Below are 17,240 nucleotides of genomic sequence, written 5' to 3'. Positions count from 1 at the left end.
ACCAGAAAGTCCTTGCTGGTGCAAAACCCCTATCAAGGGTGGTTAAGCAAACATGGAGGAGCAGGAAGAGTGTTCTGGAAGCATTATTCCCAGAACTAAAGTTTCTAGGTCTGTGGCCAATAATGGAAACATATTTTTCTTAGTTCAATGTGGTACCTCCATAAACTTGCTGACACATTCAGTAGAACTGATGACATCAGCCCCAGAAGAGCCTCTGCACCAACCTCCCAGGCCTTACTCTGTCCATTACCCGTATTTTTCTAGCAACATGGCATTTCAGTAATAATTCATGAAGTTCAGCTCCTCTCTAACTCTTCTTGCCTACAATTCTTCAGTATACCAAGTCAGACTCTGAAGATGCAGGGCTTATTACCAGGTCTCTCAATCTCTAACTCCCATTTGCAAAGCTCTATGCTTTCCTTAAATCCCATTAGTTTCTTTCCTTCCCCAATCTCTTCAAAGCCCCTGCTCTTCTACTCTCCTGACACACACCTTCATTTTTCCTTTGTTTGTCCCATGTACCTTCACCTCTTAAAACTCCCTACAGCAAATATACAAACTGCTTCAGAAAACAAAACACACAGAGTCCCATAGATTCACTAATATGATAGAAAATCCTATTCAGTTTGAAGATTCTGTAAAACTAGAAAGTTGAAAACAGCTTTCAGGAAGTAATTTTCCCATGGGGAAGTCTCGATGGACTTATTTGCCAACTACAAGATGGGAATTCAAATAATATTTGGGAGGACAAGATCAGAGCTAAAATTTCTTTTGAAAATGATAAATAATCCAAAGTCAGCAAGACAAAACTCAGTAAAGGCATAACTGAAGTGTATAGAAGGAATTAAAATGTACAAATATAATGGTTCAGTAGCAGTCATACTACAGAAAGGTCCTGGCATCACAGCAGCTCACCAACTTGCAAAACAGTTAAAATCTTATTTAAAGTTTTGCATGAGAAACAGAAAGCAATTATTCTAAAGTATTCAGTGCTGATTAAGACGCTCCCAAAATATTAGCCTGCTTTCGAATACTACATGTTAAAGTGTGGATTAACTGAAAAAAACTTATAGAAGGGAAACATAACCAGGGAGGAGTCCAAAAAGACAATGTCACAAGAAATCACAGATAATTCTAGATGAAAGAAGCCCATGGTTGACAGAATGTTCCAGAGCAAAAAATTATAGTAAAGACATGCTCACCAACTACTCAGGACAGGGTACAAAAAAAGTTTGCTTGAATTTCTACACAGATTTGCACTGAATATTAGGGAAAAAACACAAAGAGAAGCACTAGAAGATACAAGGAGTGTACAGCCTTCTTTTGTGGAAGATTTAAGAAAATGTTAAATATTAGCATAGGAAATGGACAGTTTAAGCACACTTGAAACTGTTTGCATATAATGTTTTGGATTATATGCTTGCTTTCAGTTCTCTGTTTTGACTGTTTATTTTACCAAAGCCTGGATCAAAGAGTGAATTACATCTTCTGCTTCACTTGGAATAATAAATCACAAGGAAGGGTGATTTGTGTTCTCATTAAATGGAAGATGAGTAAATACTGAAAATATTGTACGGTTTTTTAGTATGCCCCTCCCTAATCCTTTTGCTTTGCAGTTTTTAAGGGTCAAAACTTGATAATCCAGAGAGATCTTAAAACATAAATCCTAATTCCCTGACCAAGTACAATGCATTCCTACTATGAAAAACCTCTGTATAATCTAATCAATATATAGAGTATGTCACTTGCACATTCACAGAAATGCAATATTCTCACTAGATTACTTTTCCCTTGCTACTCAGTTTAAATTAATGTCTAAAGAAAAAAGAAAGAAAAATTACCATAATATTTTTATCCTTTTTTCTTTTAATGGGTATTGCCTACATACACTTTCATATTTTTTATGTCATAGTTTTTCATTTAACTTTCAAGAATAATCAGGAGAATTTAGAGGCTCTATAGGCTTTATTGGATGCAATTATATAGAATATTTTGCTTGCCAGACAGAAGAAAAAATAAAAACAGGAAAAGAAAACGTATCTGGTTTTACCTGGCTTGCATTCATAGAGATCACAGCATTCCCCTGGCTTTCCTGATGCCTTAGAAACCAATATATTCAAATAGCCAGGTTGGCAAACCTTCCTCAAGCAGCCTGCAGGATTACACACACAACGGCTTGGGAGTGGACAGCATTCACCAGGAGGTGCATAGCCTTCAATCAAGATGGAATCTTCTGGACATCGAGGGGAAAACTGGACCTCACAGCGGGCCTTGGAGCAATCAGGTTTCTCTTCTGAAAGGGAGAGAAAAATCATCATGCCATATGTGTCAGCAAAAGACTGAAGTTGTAAAGATAAACTCAGATAAAACTCCTCTCTTTTTCCTCGCCCCAAAGCACTAAAAAAAGGAAACAGATGCTGCTGAACTGATTAGCAAAAATTACTAAATATCCTTTAAAAACTATAATTATTTGCAAGTTGCAAGGTGTCTTATGAAATATTTTACAGAATTTCTAATTCATATGACGCATGTGATGGCTGAACCCACACAGCCTCAAGTAAAGCTGTGAACTTATATTTGGCCAGCATGTCAAGAAACAACTTGTCATATCATGTCAGCCCAGTTGTTCACACCTATTCCTTCAGTTTCCTAAGACCTTCCATTATGGACTGATTTAAAATGATTGCTTTATTAACCTGAACTGAGCTCTCACATATTCAAAAAGCAAGTTAAAAGTTCAAGAGCTAACATATTTGAATACATTAGCACAAGAGGACTTTTCCTGTACACACTCCCAATGTTCACATTAGAAGTGTTGTTTCTACATACTTCAGCAGCTTGAATACTAAGAGATAAGAGGTTTGACTATGGTAATGATGAGGTTTGTTGATGATCCTTATGTATCCCTTCTAACTCAGGATATTATATGAGCCCTTCATGTACAAGTACTTTATGTCTTTTCTTATAACCATCAAAGATTACTAACCTAAATGTGCTACTATATAGCATTATAGCTCTTACAGTTAAAAATCCTACTATTTTCATCTATCTTTAAAACAGCCTTGACTAGATATGTATTTTGCCTATAACTTTGAATAACATTTTTAAGACTAATTTTTTTTTTCAAAAAAAACCTAAAGTTACATTTAGTTTCTTATCTTGTGTTTTTATTAAAGACATTGTTCAGACAGAACACTACTGGTTACAGAGGTTCACTGCAGAGAGCTATATAAATAATAGATGACATACTAGTTTCAGTATTTTATTGATAGCCTTTAGTTTATGGATATAATAAAAGGCTTGACATTCTAGCTTTTAAAGTTGTTTTCATTTTCCACTGCATGTTTGCTCAACATGCACAGAGAAGCGACAGAACTGTAGCAGTAGCAGCCCTTAAAGTACATATTCATGATAGGCTCTTGACAGAGCACTTGTACTCATGATGACCCTTAAACTCCCACTGCTCATTACCTTATGTGCCCTAGCACATAAACATGCCCATCCAGTTTCCATGACTAATAGATAATCCCATCCTCATGCAAACTCTCTCATGAAAATACTTCGGATTGTAAGTATTTTAAAAAGTTGAGCGCTATTTTTTACCTGACTGCATTTACACACTATCTATAGTATCTATACGAAGTATAGTATCTATACGAAGATAAGCATTTCCTTAAGTACTGCTTAGATAATTCAATACAGATAAAATTTGAGCAATGCAATTGGTCAAATGCAATAAAAACTATTTTTGACCAATTTGGATAACTTTCCAAAAGGCAAGGCTTGTCAGCAATGCACATCAAACTATTCCAATTCACATTATACAGGACTCTAGATGTGTAATTTTTGAAGACCAATGCAAAGTCTGCTGCTGGAGTTGCTAAGATCACTTAGCAATGATATGAAAACAAGGACATGTCACTATCAACACATAAGAAGCATCAGAAGCAATAGAGGAGAGAAATTTAAAATAGAGAACCATGTATTTTTTGTATGAAAACAAAAATATTTTTGCATGAAATATTCACTCAGTGTTTTGCAGTTATTTTTGATAATCTTTTCCACTTTAGAATATTTTGCTCAATGTAGTTAAAGGTTACAGACTGTGACAGGACTCTTACATAAAGCCAGCACCATTTACAGAGGAAATTATTTAAACATAAGCACCGCCTTGCAAAAGACGTGTTTATGTTTTAATATCAGGAAATAAAACACCAGCAGGTATTTATAAACTAAAGGTTTTCTTTTTAATCCTGTGTCACTATTGCTTTTGTACTTCATAGTCCCAAAAAATAAATAAACAAAACCCTACTAATAACTCCCTATTAATACTCATGTAAATACTGTGCTTCCAAATTGCTTCTCGAACTACGTACATGTTGAAACATTCCCTTCCCAATACCCAAACACAACTGAGCAGCAGGGAAGTCAAATATATTTCACCCAAGCTGGATCAACCAACAGACAATTATCTACCAGCTTCCCAAATTCTAGCCCACAGCAGAGTCAAAAGCAGGTTAAGAAACTTTTTGCAGACAATGTCACAATTTGTTTCTTGATTTAGATGTTGTTTTCCTCTATGGAAAGCAGTTACTGACTAAAATGATAAGTGGTCAGCAGGATACAAAGTGTTTCTTTGAACATAATTTTTATCTAATACATGAGAATCCATCAGCTCCAGGTGCAGCATTACTATTTATCAGCTAGCATCATGCTAGTGTAACTGCTTTCCAAGTCCAGAATTCACTGCAGTGTAAGATGGGAGTTCAGTTTTACTGCATCTCAGTAAAAGCCGACGTGGCTTCCTCATTTTGACACCAACTTTGGATAGAAGACTTCTAAGCAACCATTCAGAAAAGTTTCAAGGTTTTTATTATTGTTATCTCAGCAAATGACAAAATTGTCTCTATCCACAGGGATTCATTACACTAAACTAGTTCTACCTTTTCATTACTTCAGCGAAGAAGGCATCAAAATTTAATCTGTTCTCAAAATAAATTACAAACATTAATACAGCCATAAATGTCACTGCTTGAGCACAATTCCTGATTTAATTCCAATACATACAGCTATTTAAGATTTCATCAAACAAGAACTGTTTAATAGCTCTTTTTTCCTTTATTAACAAACACTTCTACCCCTTACAAAAGGAACGTTAAAAAAAAACCAAAACATGTAAGAACAAAATAATTAAAAATACACCAACAGCCTCAAAAGACAGAAAGCAGGGTAATGCCAAGCTGTATTCCAGAAAAAATCCCTGGGAAGTCACTCACCAGTGCTATTTCTGCTACTTTGCCCCTTTTCCATACCAGACAGACTGTTTCAAAGGAGCTTTTAAACAGACCAAAGTAGATTCACACGAGCTTCTCTGTCAAACTGACACATACACTACAAAGCAGCAACCTGTCCCCTGGATGCTTTAAGCTACTGCCTATTACACAATTCAGGTTCTTCCTGACCAATGTCTTCACAGTCAAACAATGAATCAGGACTTAAACTCTGTTTTGATAATAAATACAACATAAACAAATATTATGTGTGTCCAGTATCAGGAGAACTTCATTTTTCAAAGCATTGTGGTGAAGGAATTAGGCTTTTGAGGAAAGGGAGAACTACACATGGGGCTATATATATGTGACTTACTATGAAACAAATTAATACAGCAAATATATACATATTCCTGAATAACAGGGCATCTTAACACATTACACAGCACACGTGTCACATTGTTCTCACCCATAGTGCAAATCCCTTCACAAGAAGAATTCCACACAACCCTACCTGCATGTAGAGACAGTGAAATTGCTATAGCATAAAACGCAATCACATTTCAGTATATCCCTTAAAAAGAATACCCCTACCATTAATAAGGAGAACAATCACTTTTCAGGGATGCATCCATCAAACATCAAGCATTTCATGCTTCCCATAAAAGTTTGAGCTGATAACCTACAACTCACTAAGAAAAACAAAGTTGTCTGCAAGAGCTGCCTTTATGTTCAAAAAAGCAGTATTTCAAATAGCTACACAGAGAACAGAAAATATTGGTTGGTTTCCTGATGAGGTTTCTCTGTGGGACACATTCTCTTTACAGCCTTTCATCAAACACCACTGAAGCTGGAAGTGCTCTGCTATTCCTGACATCTCAGCAGCCTGAGCCAACAAAGGATCTCTAAAGAGATAAAGGAAGAGTCTGGATCAATCAAGCTTTTGCAAACTATCCACTCTGAGACAGACAATTTTCTTAAGAAATTCAGAAGTGTAGCCAGAAATACAACATTCTTAATAAACTGAACACAATCCAGACAGGAAAACTAACATTTTGATTAATTCCAAATAAGACTTCTATCCTTGGAAATCAACTTAATCCCTATTCTGAAAGGCAGCTCTGGGGATCATTTAAAATAAAGTTCTTCAGTTTACCAGTGACAGCGTTATTTTTAGATATAAATTACTACTGGTAGAAGTTTTTCATTTCAAGACAAACTTTACTTTTTGTAGGTCTGAAGGTTCAGGCTCACTTGTACTTTGCTAAGAGCCTGCAAGAACAACTTGCTGTTGTTGAGCACATGACAGAGTATACCCTACAATTATTAATAATAACCTAAGTTACAATGTATAATTGAAAAATAATAGCTGAAAAAGATACAATGCACTGTGTGCTTTATTATTAAAACAGGGATCATTCACTTAAAAAGTTAGGATGTCTCAAAAAAAGTCTCACTTTCATCTCAGAAGTGCACAAGAAAATTGAGAATCTCGGAAGTTGAGGCATAAAAACATTCAAACTGACCTTTCATTGCAACCACAGTATACTTGTTATAAAGTGCATGAGGGGGAGGAGAACAAGCTTCAAAGGATATAATCATAAGAAGAAATCAAGATATGGATTTGGTTTCTTTTTTTCCCATTAACTTTAGAAAGTGTCTGTCATAAAACAACAGCCATAAATCCAGAACTCTAAACAAAGTTTCTCCATATCAAAAACTACAGTGTATTTTTAAAATTATACTTCCCATGACAGTACAAAGTTATTAGGGGGAAATGGAGGTATAATAGCAAGTTACTGAAGCACTTATGCTGCGACTAATGCTTTCTTTGAGAGAAGGAAGCTTCTTTAGCTTCAGCTTCCTGAAAGGTTTATGCAATACTCAAGCTAGGTACTAGTTAGATATGTTTTTACTAAGACAGTCACTGAACATAGGAAGTCCAGATCTCCAGCATTTTCCAATTCTTTTGTTAAAGTAGAGCAGTTATAACAAAAACCAACCACGTCAAACCACTCCCCAACCCTCCCCACCTATATAATACCAAAGCAGCACAGAAATAAAAATAGCTCCTTAAGAAGAATTAAACACTTTACTTTCACCTCTGTATCAAATTCTTTTCCTTCATTATGTGTGCATGCTCTGCTTTGACACGCAGAGAAAGTACATGCCAAGTTTATTTAATGAGAAAAGCAGAACAGTTAAAACATTGGTTAGTACAGTAAAAGGATCTTAGGGTATAATCTGCTGTGGGAGAAACAGAGAAGAAAAGCCCTGACAGGGATGGGAGGGTCTTCTCATTCTTCAGGTGAAATGGAAGAATGGTTTCCATGCTTCTCAGGAAACCATTTCAGGAAGGAATTGTTATCATTTTGTCAGAACTTCATGTGATGCTGTTACTCAGTCACCATAGAAACGAGGGCAGAATGTTTTATTGCAGGAGATGGCTGAAGAGAAATTGGTATTTCTCAGGTCCAAGTGTTTTGACTGAGATATTGAAATGGTTCTACAGTTGATTCTTTAAAATCAAATTTTTAATACATATCCATATGGATATACAAACGGATGTGTATATACACAGAGATGGAGGGAAAAATACATTTTTCCTGTAAGTTCCATACAAAGAACACAGAATAAGAAGCATTTTGAAATAGCAAGCTTCATATTTAATTTTCATTTTATATTCCATATTTCATTTTTCTGAGCAGTTTAGAATAAGATATGGTTCATAAAGATTTTTGCACGACTAACAAAGCAATGCACTACAATTGGCACATATGCTTTGAAGGCACGTGTTCAGCTTTGCATTTTTGTAAACCATTTTTGTGAAATCTAGGCTAAAACACAGTCACTTTCATTGAACAGTCTTACAGTCATCATTGAGACACATTCCAAACAATAGGCATACTGTACTGCTATACAGTGGCAGGAAGGAAATATTAAAAGGATTAGGGATAAACAAGAAAAATGATTACCCAGCTGAAGCAGTCAGACAGACAGGGATCGATATCGGAATGCAAAATGCCCAAAAGGATTTTCAAGAATCAAAAGGGCAGTTATAGTAGATTAAAAAATGAGATTAACTTACACATACAATATGCACAATACTGTATACGGATGAACTGCTACAAATAAAAAAGGGAGCTAGAACCTGACCTTTTACCTAAAACTGAACTTTATTTAAAATCCATTCTATTTTCTAAATGAGTCTTGCTACATTTCCCAGAATTCTGGTGCTCCACATTTCATGTACAACACAGTGGAGCAACCTGTCTCACCCACATTATAGCCTAATCTTCTCCTAATATAACAGCCTGGAACTAACCTGGGTTAAAAAAAGCCACACACCACAAGACGGTCACAGATACCAGTTTTAAGAACTGGCATTCATTGATACACAATTTTGCAACACAGTGTTTACTACAGATTTACCAAAGATTTTCCATTTTGAGGACCGAATAAACAGAAAAAGGGTTATATCAGTTGTATCAAGACAGCTACAGTCAATGAAGACAATAATCCCCTTTGGGTAGACAGCAAAGCTATTATAATTTTGTAATTCCATTTCCTGAACTAGTTTCTTTTCCTGTACTGGAAATATTAAAAAGAAAGGTGGCAATTCAAAACAAGCAAACAAATAAACCCCAAAAAACACCACACCAGAATCACAAATAATCCTGACCTCAATCCTGATGCCTTCCAAATAAAGAGTTTACAGACTCAACGAGGCTCTACCAAACACCTGCATCTAAAAGAAAATGCAAATTCTATAAAACCAATAGTGTTTGTGGCAGTAGTTCCATTTGGGTTCAGATCTCCCAGCTCACAACGCTCCTCTGTTATGCTTAGAAAAAATCATGTCTTGGAAACTCCAAAGTAATTTTACTTTTCCTCCGTTTCATTCTAAACCTGCTTTCAACAAATATGTATTAGCTTGACACCAACAAGTTAATCCAAATCAATAATGGGTAACTTCAGCTGACAGAACTGTGCATGAAGGGCTGAGCCCATGCACTGCACAGAGCATGGGAAGCTGTGCCAGCCCTGGGACAGGATACCTCTGTACTGCTAACTGCACTGCTTTCAATAGAAATAAAGCACCTTTAAAATTCAGTAGTGAAAAATCCTTCAGAAGCTAGTTGGAGAAATGAGCAGATAGCTGTAGTCAGATTTACAGCTGTGTTGCCTCTACTGTAAAATAACAATTAAAAAGTTTTCAATATTGTCACAGCTGGAATAACATTGTACATCATAATTTCTCTATATAAGAGAGCCTATTATGCTGGATGAATGGTACTACTCCTACTATTGCTCAATCTTTATATTGGCAAATCAACTAAAATTTTCAAAGAAAGAGTATATAAACAGTAATGAGATGGTCTCACCTACAGAGCTAGGAATTTTAAAAATTGCCAAATCATTCTGGGAATAAATCAAAACTGAAAATACTAGATTTATAATCAGTATAAGCTTTATATACTTTGATGACTTAGTGGTAGATTTACTTAAAGCAGAAAGTATTATTTATTGCAACAGTATATTCAGCTGCCAAACCAAAGGTAATGTTGAATGAGTATCAAAATAATGACAAACACAACTATTTTGAACATTTCTGCTTAACACAGCTTAGGAAAACAATATGAGCCTAGCTGATATCTGAAGAAACAATCACGAATATTCAGTCAAAGAGAAGCACTGTAACACACAGCTTGATGTGATGAAGAGAAAAGGATTTGAATTGGAGGACACACCATATACCTCCCAAGAGACAAACCTCTGGAGGCAGCTCAGGATGTAAGGAACACCAAACAACTTACTGTACCACATAATCACACCCAGACTAAAGTCTCAAATTACATTTTTTTCTTACTAAAAGTCTAAAAACATAAGCAGAACAAGGACTTAGAAACACTTGCATTTGTAATAAATGCAAATTATAATGAAAATACATACAGGAGTTTACAAAGAGTAAGAATTCACATATGTATGAAGCTAGCAACTGAGACTGAACAGCAGGAAGGGCAATCAGTTTTCTTGAGCTGATTAACAAAAGCAACGGAGTTGTAAACATTAACTTAGAAATGAGGCATCTGATATTTAATGAAATTTAATTTTTGTTGTTAGCAAAATTGAATCGACTCCTGTTTGCCCTTTAGTGCTTTGCTTTGTTAACACAAACGTAAGGTATGTAATTTCTTTCAGTTCTCTCTGATAATTGCTGATGTTAAAAAGCCCCACCAAAACCCACAACCCCAAGCCCACACACAGTAAAAGCAGGACCTAAATGCTTTAAGATGCTTCTGGCAAGTAAACTTCAGTATGCAAACTAGTTTTCCCAGTTACTGTGTTCAAAGGACCTCTGTCTCTTACCAGCTTAACCTCTGTATGTTTATTAGAGGCTTAACCACGTGTTTCTCAAATTCTTTCACAAGAACACTCAAGATGCATAATATTAGGAAAATCAACCATGTTCAACATTTTGGTCTTCTCTTTACTAACCTAAGATACCACAGTAGTAAGAAACTACAAAGAGAATGATCTTTTCTTTCTTTTAGGCAAACAGAAAGAGACAGCTTTCAATGGAGAAGACCAATGATGCAGATTTCAAGCCATTTTCAGACTCCAACTGCTATAGTTCATCTCTCTTGACTTCTCTAGGTTGGCTTCATCCTGAGCCCTCCAAAAAAACCTCTCTAATTCAGAATTTAAACAGATTTTTATTGTACAAGATTTTTCAAACAACCAGAGATCTTCCCAAATTCTTGCCTTTTCCCCTTTATTTATTTTTAAACATTAACATTTCTGTTAAGTTTGCTTCCCCAGAATGAGTTTTAGCACCAACTAACTGCTCATCAGTTACCAAACCTGCAGCATTATTGAACAACATTTCTATGTATTACTTAGGACAACAGAAAGCAACTCTACCTATAAGAAATACAACAGCAAAGCAAAAAGGGGCCATAATTATAATTTTAGGGGAAATCCATACTGACAGAGAGACTTCTAATGTAGAAATTCTTGGTGTCTTGCAGTGAAGAGACTCTACAAACTTTTTAAAACATTTCCAAATAAAAGAGCAATTATCACCCTGAAGGAATTTAAACAGCTCAGTCCTCCACAAAAAGTAGATATTGGTTCTTACCAGATTTATTTTTGCTGAGAAATGACACTTAAGAAAACTGTAGTTAGAAGCATTTCACTGAACACAGAAATAGTGGATATTCCACACATAAAACATTATCTTTTCTCCAAAGGCAAAGTCTTCTAATAAACTGCCACACTTGACACTTAAAATGCAAAATGCAGAACTAAGCAGCTTATCAGAGTACTCCAATGTGAAAGAAGCTAAAGTACACTGTTCCTGGGTCCTTTTACTAAAGCCAACTTCTCATATTCCATGTAAAAATATGGAATAAATAAATACAATAGAAACTGTGCTTTCTTGGCTCCAGAGAATACTTGCACTAGGCAAAATAAAATTTTAAAAAGCATCTAAAAATCATGCAAGGAATTCCACACTCCTTGCAATACCTGGTAGCAGTGCTAGTTTGAATGTGTTTCTGCATTTTTACAACTGTCATTCACACAAATAAAAAAGGAAAAACAAAATATCTATTGGGGAAAAAAAAGCAACAAGACAAAAAAACCACAATAAATTTTAATTTTCTTCTAAAATCCAGACAGCTTAAGCTCAAGAATACAGCTACCCAACCACTTGATTAAAGGTTTTTGAGAACTGATTGGAAAAATAAACACCTGGAAATTTGAGAATCATCTTACTCATCCTGCTTTCAAACTACAGCAGTATCCTAACCAGAAATACCCACACATTGCAGGGGTGGTGAGGGGTGGCACGTGTGCAATACGTGCGCACATGGATTCATAACCTGCCCCCACGCACGGTAAGACCACAAGGAATTGCAGTATGAGAAGGCTGTTCTGCTCTGCAGTGCTGCTGCACAAAATGTAAGCAGCCAGATTGCTTTGAAGACAAACTGAGAATGATGCAATATCCACAGTATTTATTCCTCAGACCGTCACTAAACAGGTACCTGCAAAGGACTGTGCAGGTAAATAAATACAATATTTGACAATACCAATTAAACACAGCTTCAAGGCCACCATTAAATGCTACCCTAGAACAGCAACATCCCACAGAGGGAATTAAACATCAAAACTACAAAAAAGCAGAGAAAGTCAGAGTTTACACAGTACTGAGCTTCTGTTAACACTAGTACAAGTATTTTGCTGACTTCAGTAGCTTTTAAACTTGGACCCCTCTGTTTCAAACTGGATGAAAGCCAACATCTTGTATGACAAACAAAAGACAGCAAGTCTGGAAAAAGACCAACAATCCTATGCCAAATACATAAAAATAATCTCTCAATTTCAGAATGCTGTTGGCTGCAATGTTTTTTAATTAGATTCAGTTTCTGATCTCATTTGAAGCATACAGTTGTGTATTAACTACAGTTTCAAATAACAGCTGAAAGGGGAACGATCTAGAGCATTGCAAACAAGTATTTTTTTTCCACAGGTGTATTGTTTGATTTTTTGTTTATTAATCATAACTAACAAAAAGCATCACAAATCATCCTGCCTCAGACATTTTTTCTGATTCTTCACCATCTGCTTCTCTTACTCTTTCTTCTTCATTGACCTTTCTTCTTAAGTTACCACTTATTGTTTATATCCTCTTTAAAGCAAACCTCAAATACTACTTATTTTGCATCTAACCTGTCCTTCCTCTTGTACATCTCCATCAGTACAATACACAGCAATGTACTTGTTTTGTGCAAAAAATCTACCTTAATACAAAATATTACTTAAACACTAAGGAAAAGCATATTTGTGGCATTTTGCACAGCAACTTCCATGACACAAAAAAGAACAAACTAGGAAATTCAGATGTAGAAGCTTTAGATTAGCATAATCTCTTAGGGCAGTTTGCCTAAGCCTTGAATGAAGATTAAATTTACAAGCACTAAAATGCAGGTTACATACAACTGTGGAACATTATGCATCCTGGAAGAAGCTACTGCCAGGAAACTGCAGATACAGTTGCACTTCCCAAGTGAAGCAAATTAGTATTTTTTCCAGCAAGATTCCCATGATGGCACACCTTTAACAAGTCTGGGATTCAGTCACGTCCAAAGCCATTCCATTTTTAGATCAAACTCAGTACAGTGCACAGCACAGGAGACAATTAGTGTGCATTAATCCTATGCATAAAGGTTTGCAGCACACGTTACAGATTATGTGGTTCCATGACCAGAGACGGGGCACACGGGCTTATTAATAAATCAGTCAAGTATGAAGATGGCACATTATCCACAGAAGTTATTATTAGCATCTTTAAAACAGCCAAGAGACACCAATGTTGTATTTGGAGACTCCTTGTCAAACCTGGAAAAACTCTAAGAGTGGGAAAATAGCAAATGGAATTTTGAACAATATCTACTGAGCCCCAAGGAAGGGCTCTGTACACTCTCATGCTACAATGATGGTGGATTCTACCTCACAAACACACCCTGGGAGGCAACATGAGCAGCAAGACCAGAATTTTAATTGAGAGCTATTGTGAACAAAATGAAAGTTCTGTTAGCTTGAAACAGACTAATGAAAATAGAAGAAAGGAGTTGAGGTCACTAGCAAACACTAAGAAATTTTTTTTCTCAAAAGACACAATGATCCTTATAACCATGATACTGCACTGATCCTATAAACTCACACAATACATTTAAGAAATCCCAAAGCTGTAAATTTATTCCTTCATATAGAGCAAGCATTGCAGAAGTGAGCAAAGCCTGAGCAGTGCTAACCAGGAAAGCCTGCTGACATTCAACGAGATGACAGGAGAAAGCAAAAGCTATCAAAAAGCCTTATCAAATACCACAACCACTGATGCTTACACATTTCAAAGCCGAGATTTCATTGTTTTCCCTGATTTGGCTGGAAAAAGACAGCAGAGAGAATAAAATCTAGTATTACATGATGAGGTATCTTGCATGTCACTTAAGATATCTCCTCCACAGTACACCTCAGTGAACAGCAGTCCTCAGTAAACAGTAAAGCAGCAGCAACAGAAACAAATGAGGAAAAAATGAAAAATGATCAGATCTTTAGTTAAAGCAGCTAGAGGTGCTAATTGCCAACAAAGGCAGTACTAATGAGGTAAATTTTAAGGGAGATTTTTCATTAGCACAACTCAAAATTAACTTTTTTTCAACAAAAAGAATAATATGAAAAACATGCCACTGAGTATTACTGCTGCCAATCAAACAATTCTGCTCTAATCTTTCATCCATTCTATGCAATGAATGTACTTTCTCAACACAGAATAAGTACTTGGTTTCACAGAAATCTGGATTAAGACTTATTAACATTAATCTGAAGTCTCTGTGATATAACCAAGAGGGAAAGACACATTTAAGTAATACAAATACATCAATAGTAGCAAAAATAGAACACAACTATGTCAATTCTGTCACCTGCATGCCTTGTGAAATGTGCTCTGTTAACATGACCAGCATAAAAAGAAAAAATATTTGAAATAGAATAAAAGAAAGTTAGAAATTTTATTTCAAATTTCTTACTACATGCATACGCTCCCCATGCACTATGACCTATAAATGCCTTAGAGGTGAATGCTTAAAGAGAAACAAAGTTAAATGAAACTCTTGCACTTAACCTGCTAATGTCCTATAAAGCAGGACTTTAATTATCACCTTTAATAAACTGGTCTTCTCCCATTTCACATAATTTTCTTGAATTATGCTGTAGATTTTGAGACATTTTAAAATACATTTAAGCACTGACTGTTTCAGGAAAAAAGGCAAAAAACCCAAAAACTAAGCTGAGTAAATGGCAAGTTCAGTTTCAATTTCTATTATGCCACAAAAAGAAGCAACACTTAGATTATGTAAGAGTGGACAATACAACCTTAAATAACCTGTAAATGCACTGTTTAAGAAACATGGAAAGACTGCCTTACAAAATAAATTATTTATGCAGCAAGATTTAAAAACAAATATTCAGTTAGCATAAATTGCCTTAGCTGCTTGACTTAGAAAGGACTTACAAGTACTCGTGTGGATTCATACTGTCTCTTTTCCTGTGCACTACAATGTGGTAACTAAGAGCACAGACTTAAAAAAACTCCAAAGAACAAAACCCCACAAATCCATTCCCTACGCCCCAACAAAACAAGAAAGAAAAAATCACCCCAAACCAAATTTTAAAAAAATGCATCACAAAAACAGTATTAAATCAACAAAAACATGAACAAAGGAATAACAACGAAGTATCCAAACCAAGAGACACCTAACATATATAGAAAGGATACTCCAATGGACAGAAAGTTCAGAAGACTTAAGTCTAAATTTCAGGACCACATTTAACTGGACCGAGTTTCTACTCCTGGTTTCAGTAAATTCAGGTGAGGCACTTGGATTGTTTCACTCCCCAATTTACCATCCTTTTTAGCAACACAATTTCTTCACAAGCACAGGCAAACATGTTCAGCATGTGATATCATACTTCATGTAACACACAGTCCTTTTTTCAGTCAAGACACTTAGGTACTACAAAAAAAACCCAAAACACTCCACTCTAACCAAACAAAATCCCAACTCTTTAGTGTGTATCTGAATATGTTTTACAGCTGCTAAAAATTCTGAGTATTCAAGAAAAAATGGACAAGTTTTTCTTCAATAGAAAAATTGCATCTGAGTAGCCATCCTTGACTAGTTGAAAAGAAGGTAATACAAATGCACGTTCACTAGTCAGTCATTGGCAAGTAGTTGTGAATTGGTGTTTTGCAAAGAAACTTCACCTCACTCAGTTCCTGGTAGGCGAAATTCAGTCTAAACCAAAGCTTGATTTCTCTTTTTTAAATTAACCATTATGCCCTAGGCTACAGACCCATATGCAGTTAGAGAGTTTGCTACAATCATGCTATTCTGAACAGAACAAAACAAGAATGGAAGAAAACCACATTAACCAACATTTTGGTTAATTTCTCCCAAACAATTTTTTGAGAAGAGAGTTGCTTTTAAGATAAGGTAGAAGAGCCAACCGCTATCTTAGCAGGGTGAGCTCTATGGAGTAAATTTGCAAGCAATCTCAAATGCATCCTAGGAATAAAGATTTAGGAGAAAGAGACAGCAACTAAACAAATCAAGTTATGTAATATATTAATGTCCCATAGGTATCACCTTGCAATGTATTCATGTCTCACAGAGATTATCTGTTCCAACTGATCTCATATAGAGAAAAAGAAAAACAAACCCTTTCAGGTAATAAGTAGTCCAGAACTGCTCCCAAGCATGGTGTGGGCCATTAAGTCAAATTTCTGAGCATCTTCCCTATGGCAAGTACTTTCAGAACTTTCAAGGCAAGTCCGAGACCTTCCTCCACTTTTGGTGGACACTTTTGGTCAGGATCTATTGTTTTCAAGTGTGCCAACTGCACAGTAATTGCAGTCCAGCTGGACATCATAAGGTCATCTGGTCCCCACTCCTACTGTGGGCAAAGCTAATGCTAGTCAGCTGCTCTGATCCATCCAGGTGAGTTCAGACAACCCTGAGGATGGCAATTCCACTTCCTCTTGGGGAAGTTTATCTCTCCCACATCCCACCATGTATTCGGCACGTTTTTTTTGCAGCTGATGCTTCTCACCCTTCCATTGAGCACCTTGTGCGGCACCAACCTACACCTTCTCTGGTACGAGGCCGCTGAAGACAGCATCAAAGTCCCTTCTTTTTCTCCTTTGTCTTCAGACAGAACAAAACGTCTCCTGGCTTTAGACAGCGTTCCCCAGCTCCTGCCGAGGGGGCACGACTGTGGCCGGAGGGATGCGCAGGCTGGCAGTGCTGCTCCCGCAGCCCGGGCTGCAGTTGGCCGCCGCCGCCGCCAGGGCACACTGCCGGCTCGCCATCCCTCACTGCCGGCTCGCCATCCCGCACTGCC

The 17,240-nt window shown here is 36.4% G+C and overlaps 1 protein-coding gene across 5 annotated transcripts in view; it reads right to left on the bottom strand.

The window, feature by feature from the left end:
• CRIM1 (cysteine rich transmembrane BMP regulator 1) overlaps window positions 1–17,240 on the bottom strand; it is a 174,767-nt gene that overhangs the window by 89,868 nt on the left and 67,659 nt on the right. For all 5 annotated transcript variants that reach the window (XM_015621639.2, XM_033512620.1, XM_015621642.3 and 2 more), the window contains one exon: window positions 2,051–2,293. In XM_015621639.2, coding sequence (XP_015477125.1) covers window positions 2,051–2,293 — 243 coding nt within the window. The remainder of the gene's footprint in view (window positions 1–2,050; window positions 2,294–17,240) is intronic.

Source organism: Parus major, chromosome 3 (genome assembly GCF_001522545.3).
Source record: "Parus major isolate Abel chromosome 3, Parus_major1.1, whole genome shotgun sequence".
NCBI lineage: Eukaryota > Metazoa > Chordata > Aves > Passeriformes > Paridae > Parus > Parus major.
This window is presented reverse-complemented; position numbering and strand designations above follow the sequence as displayed.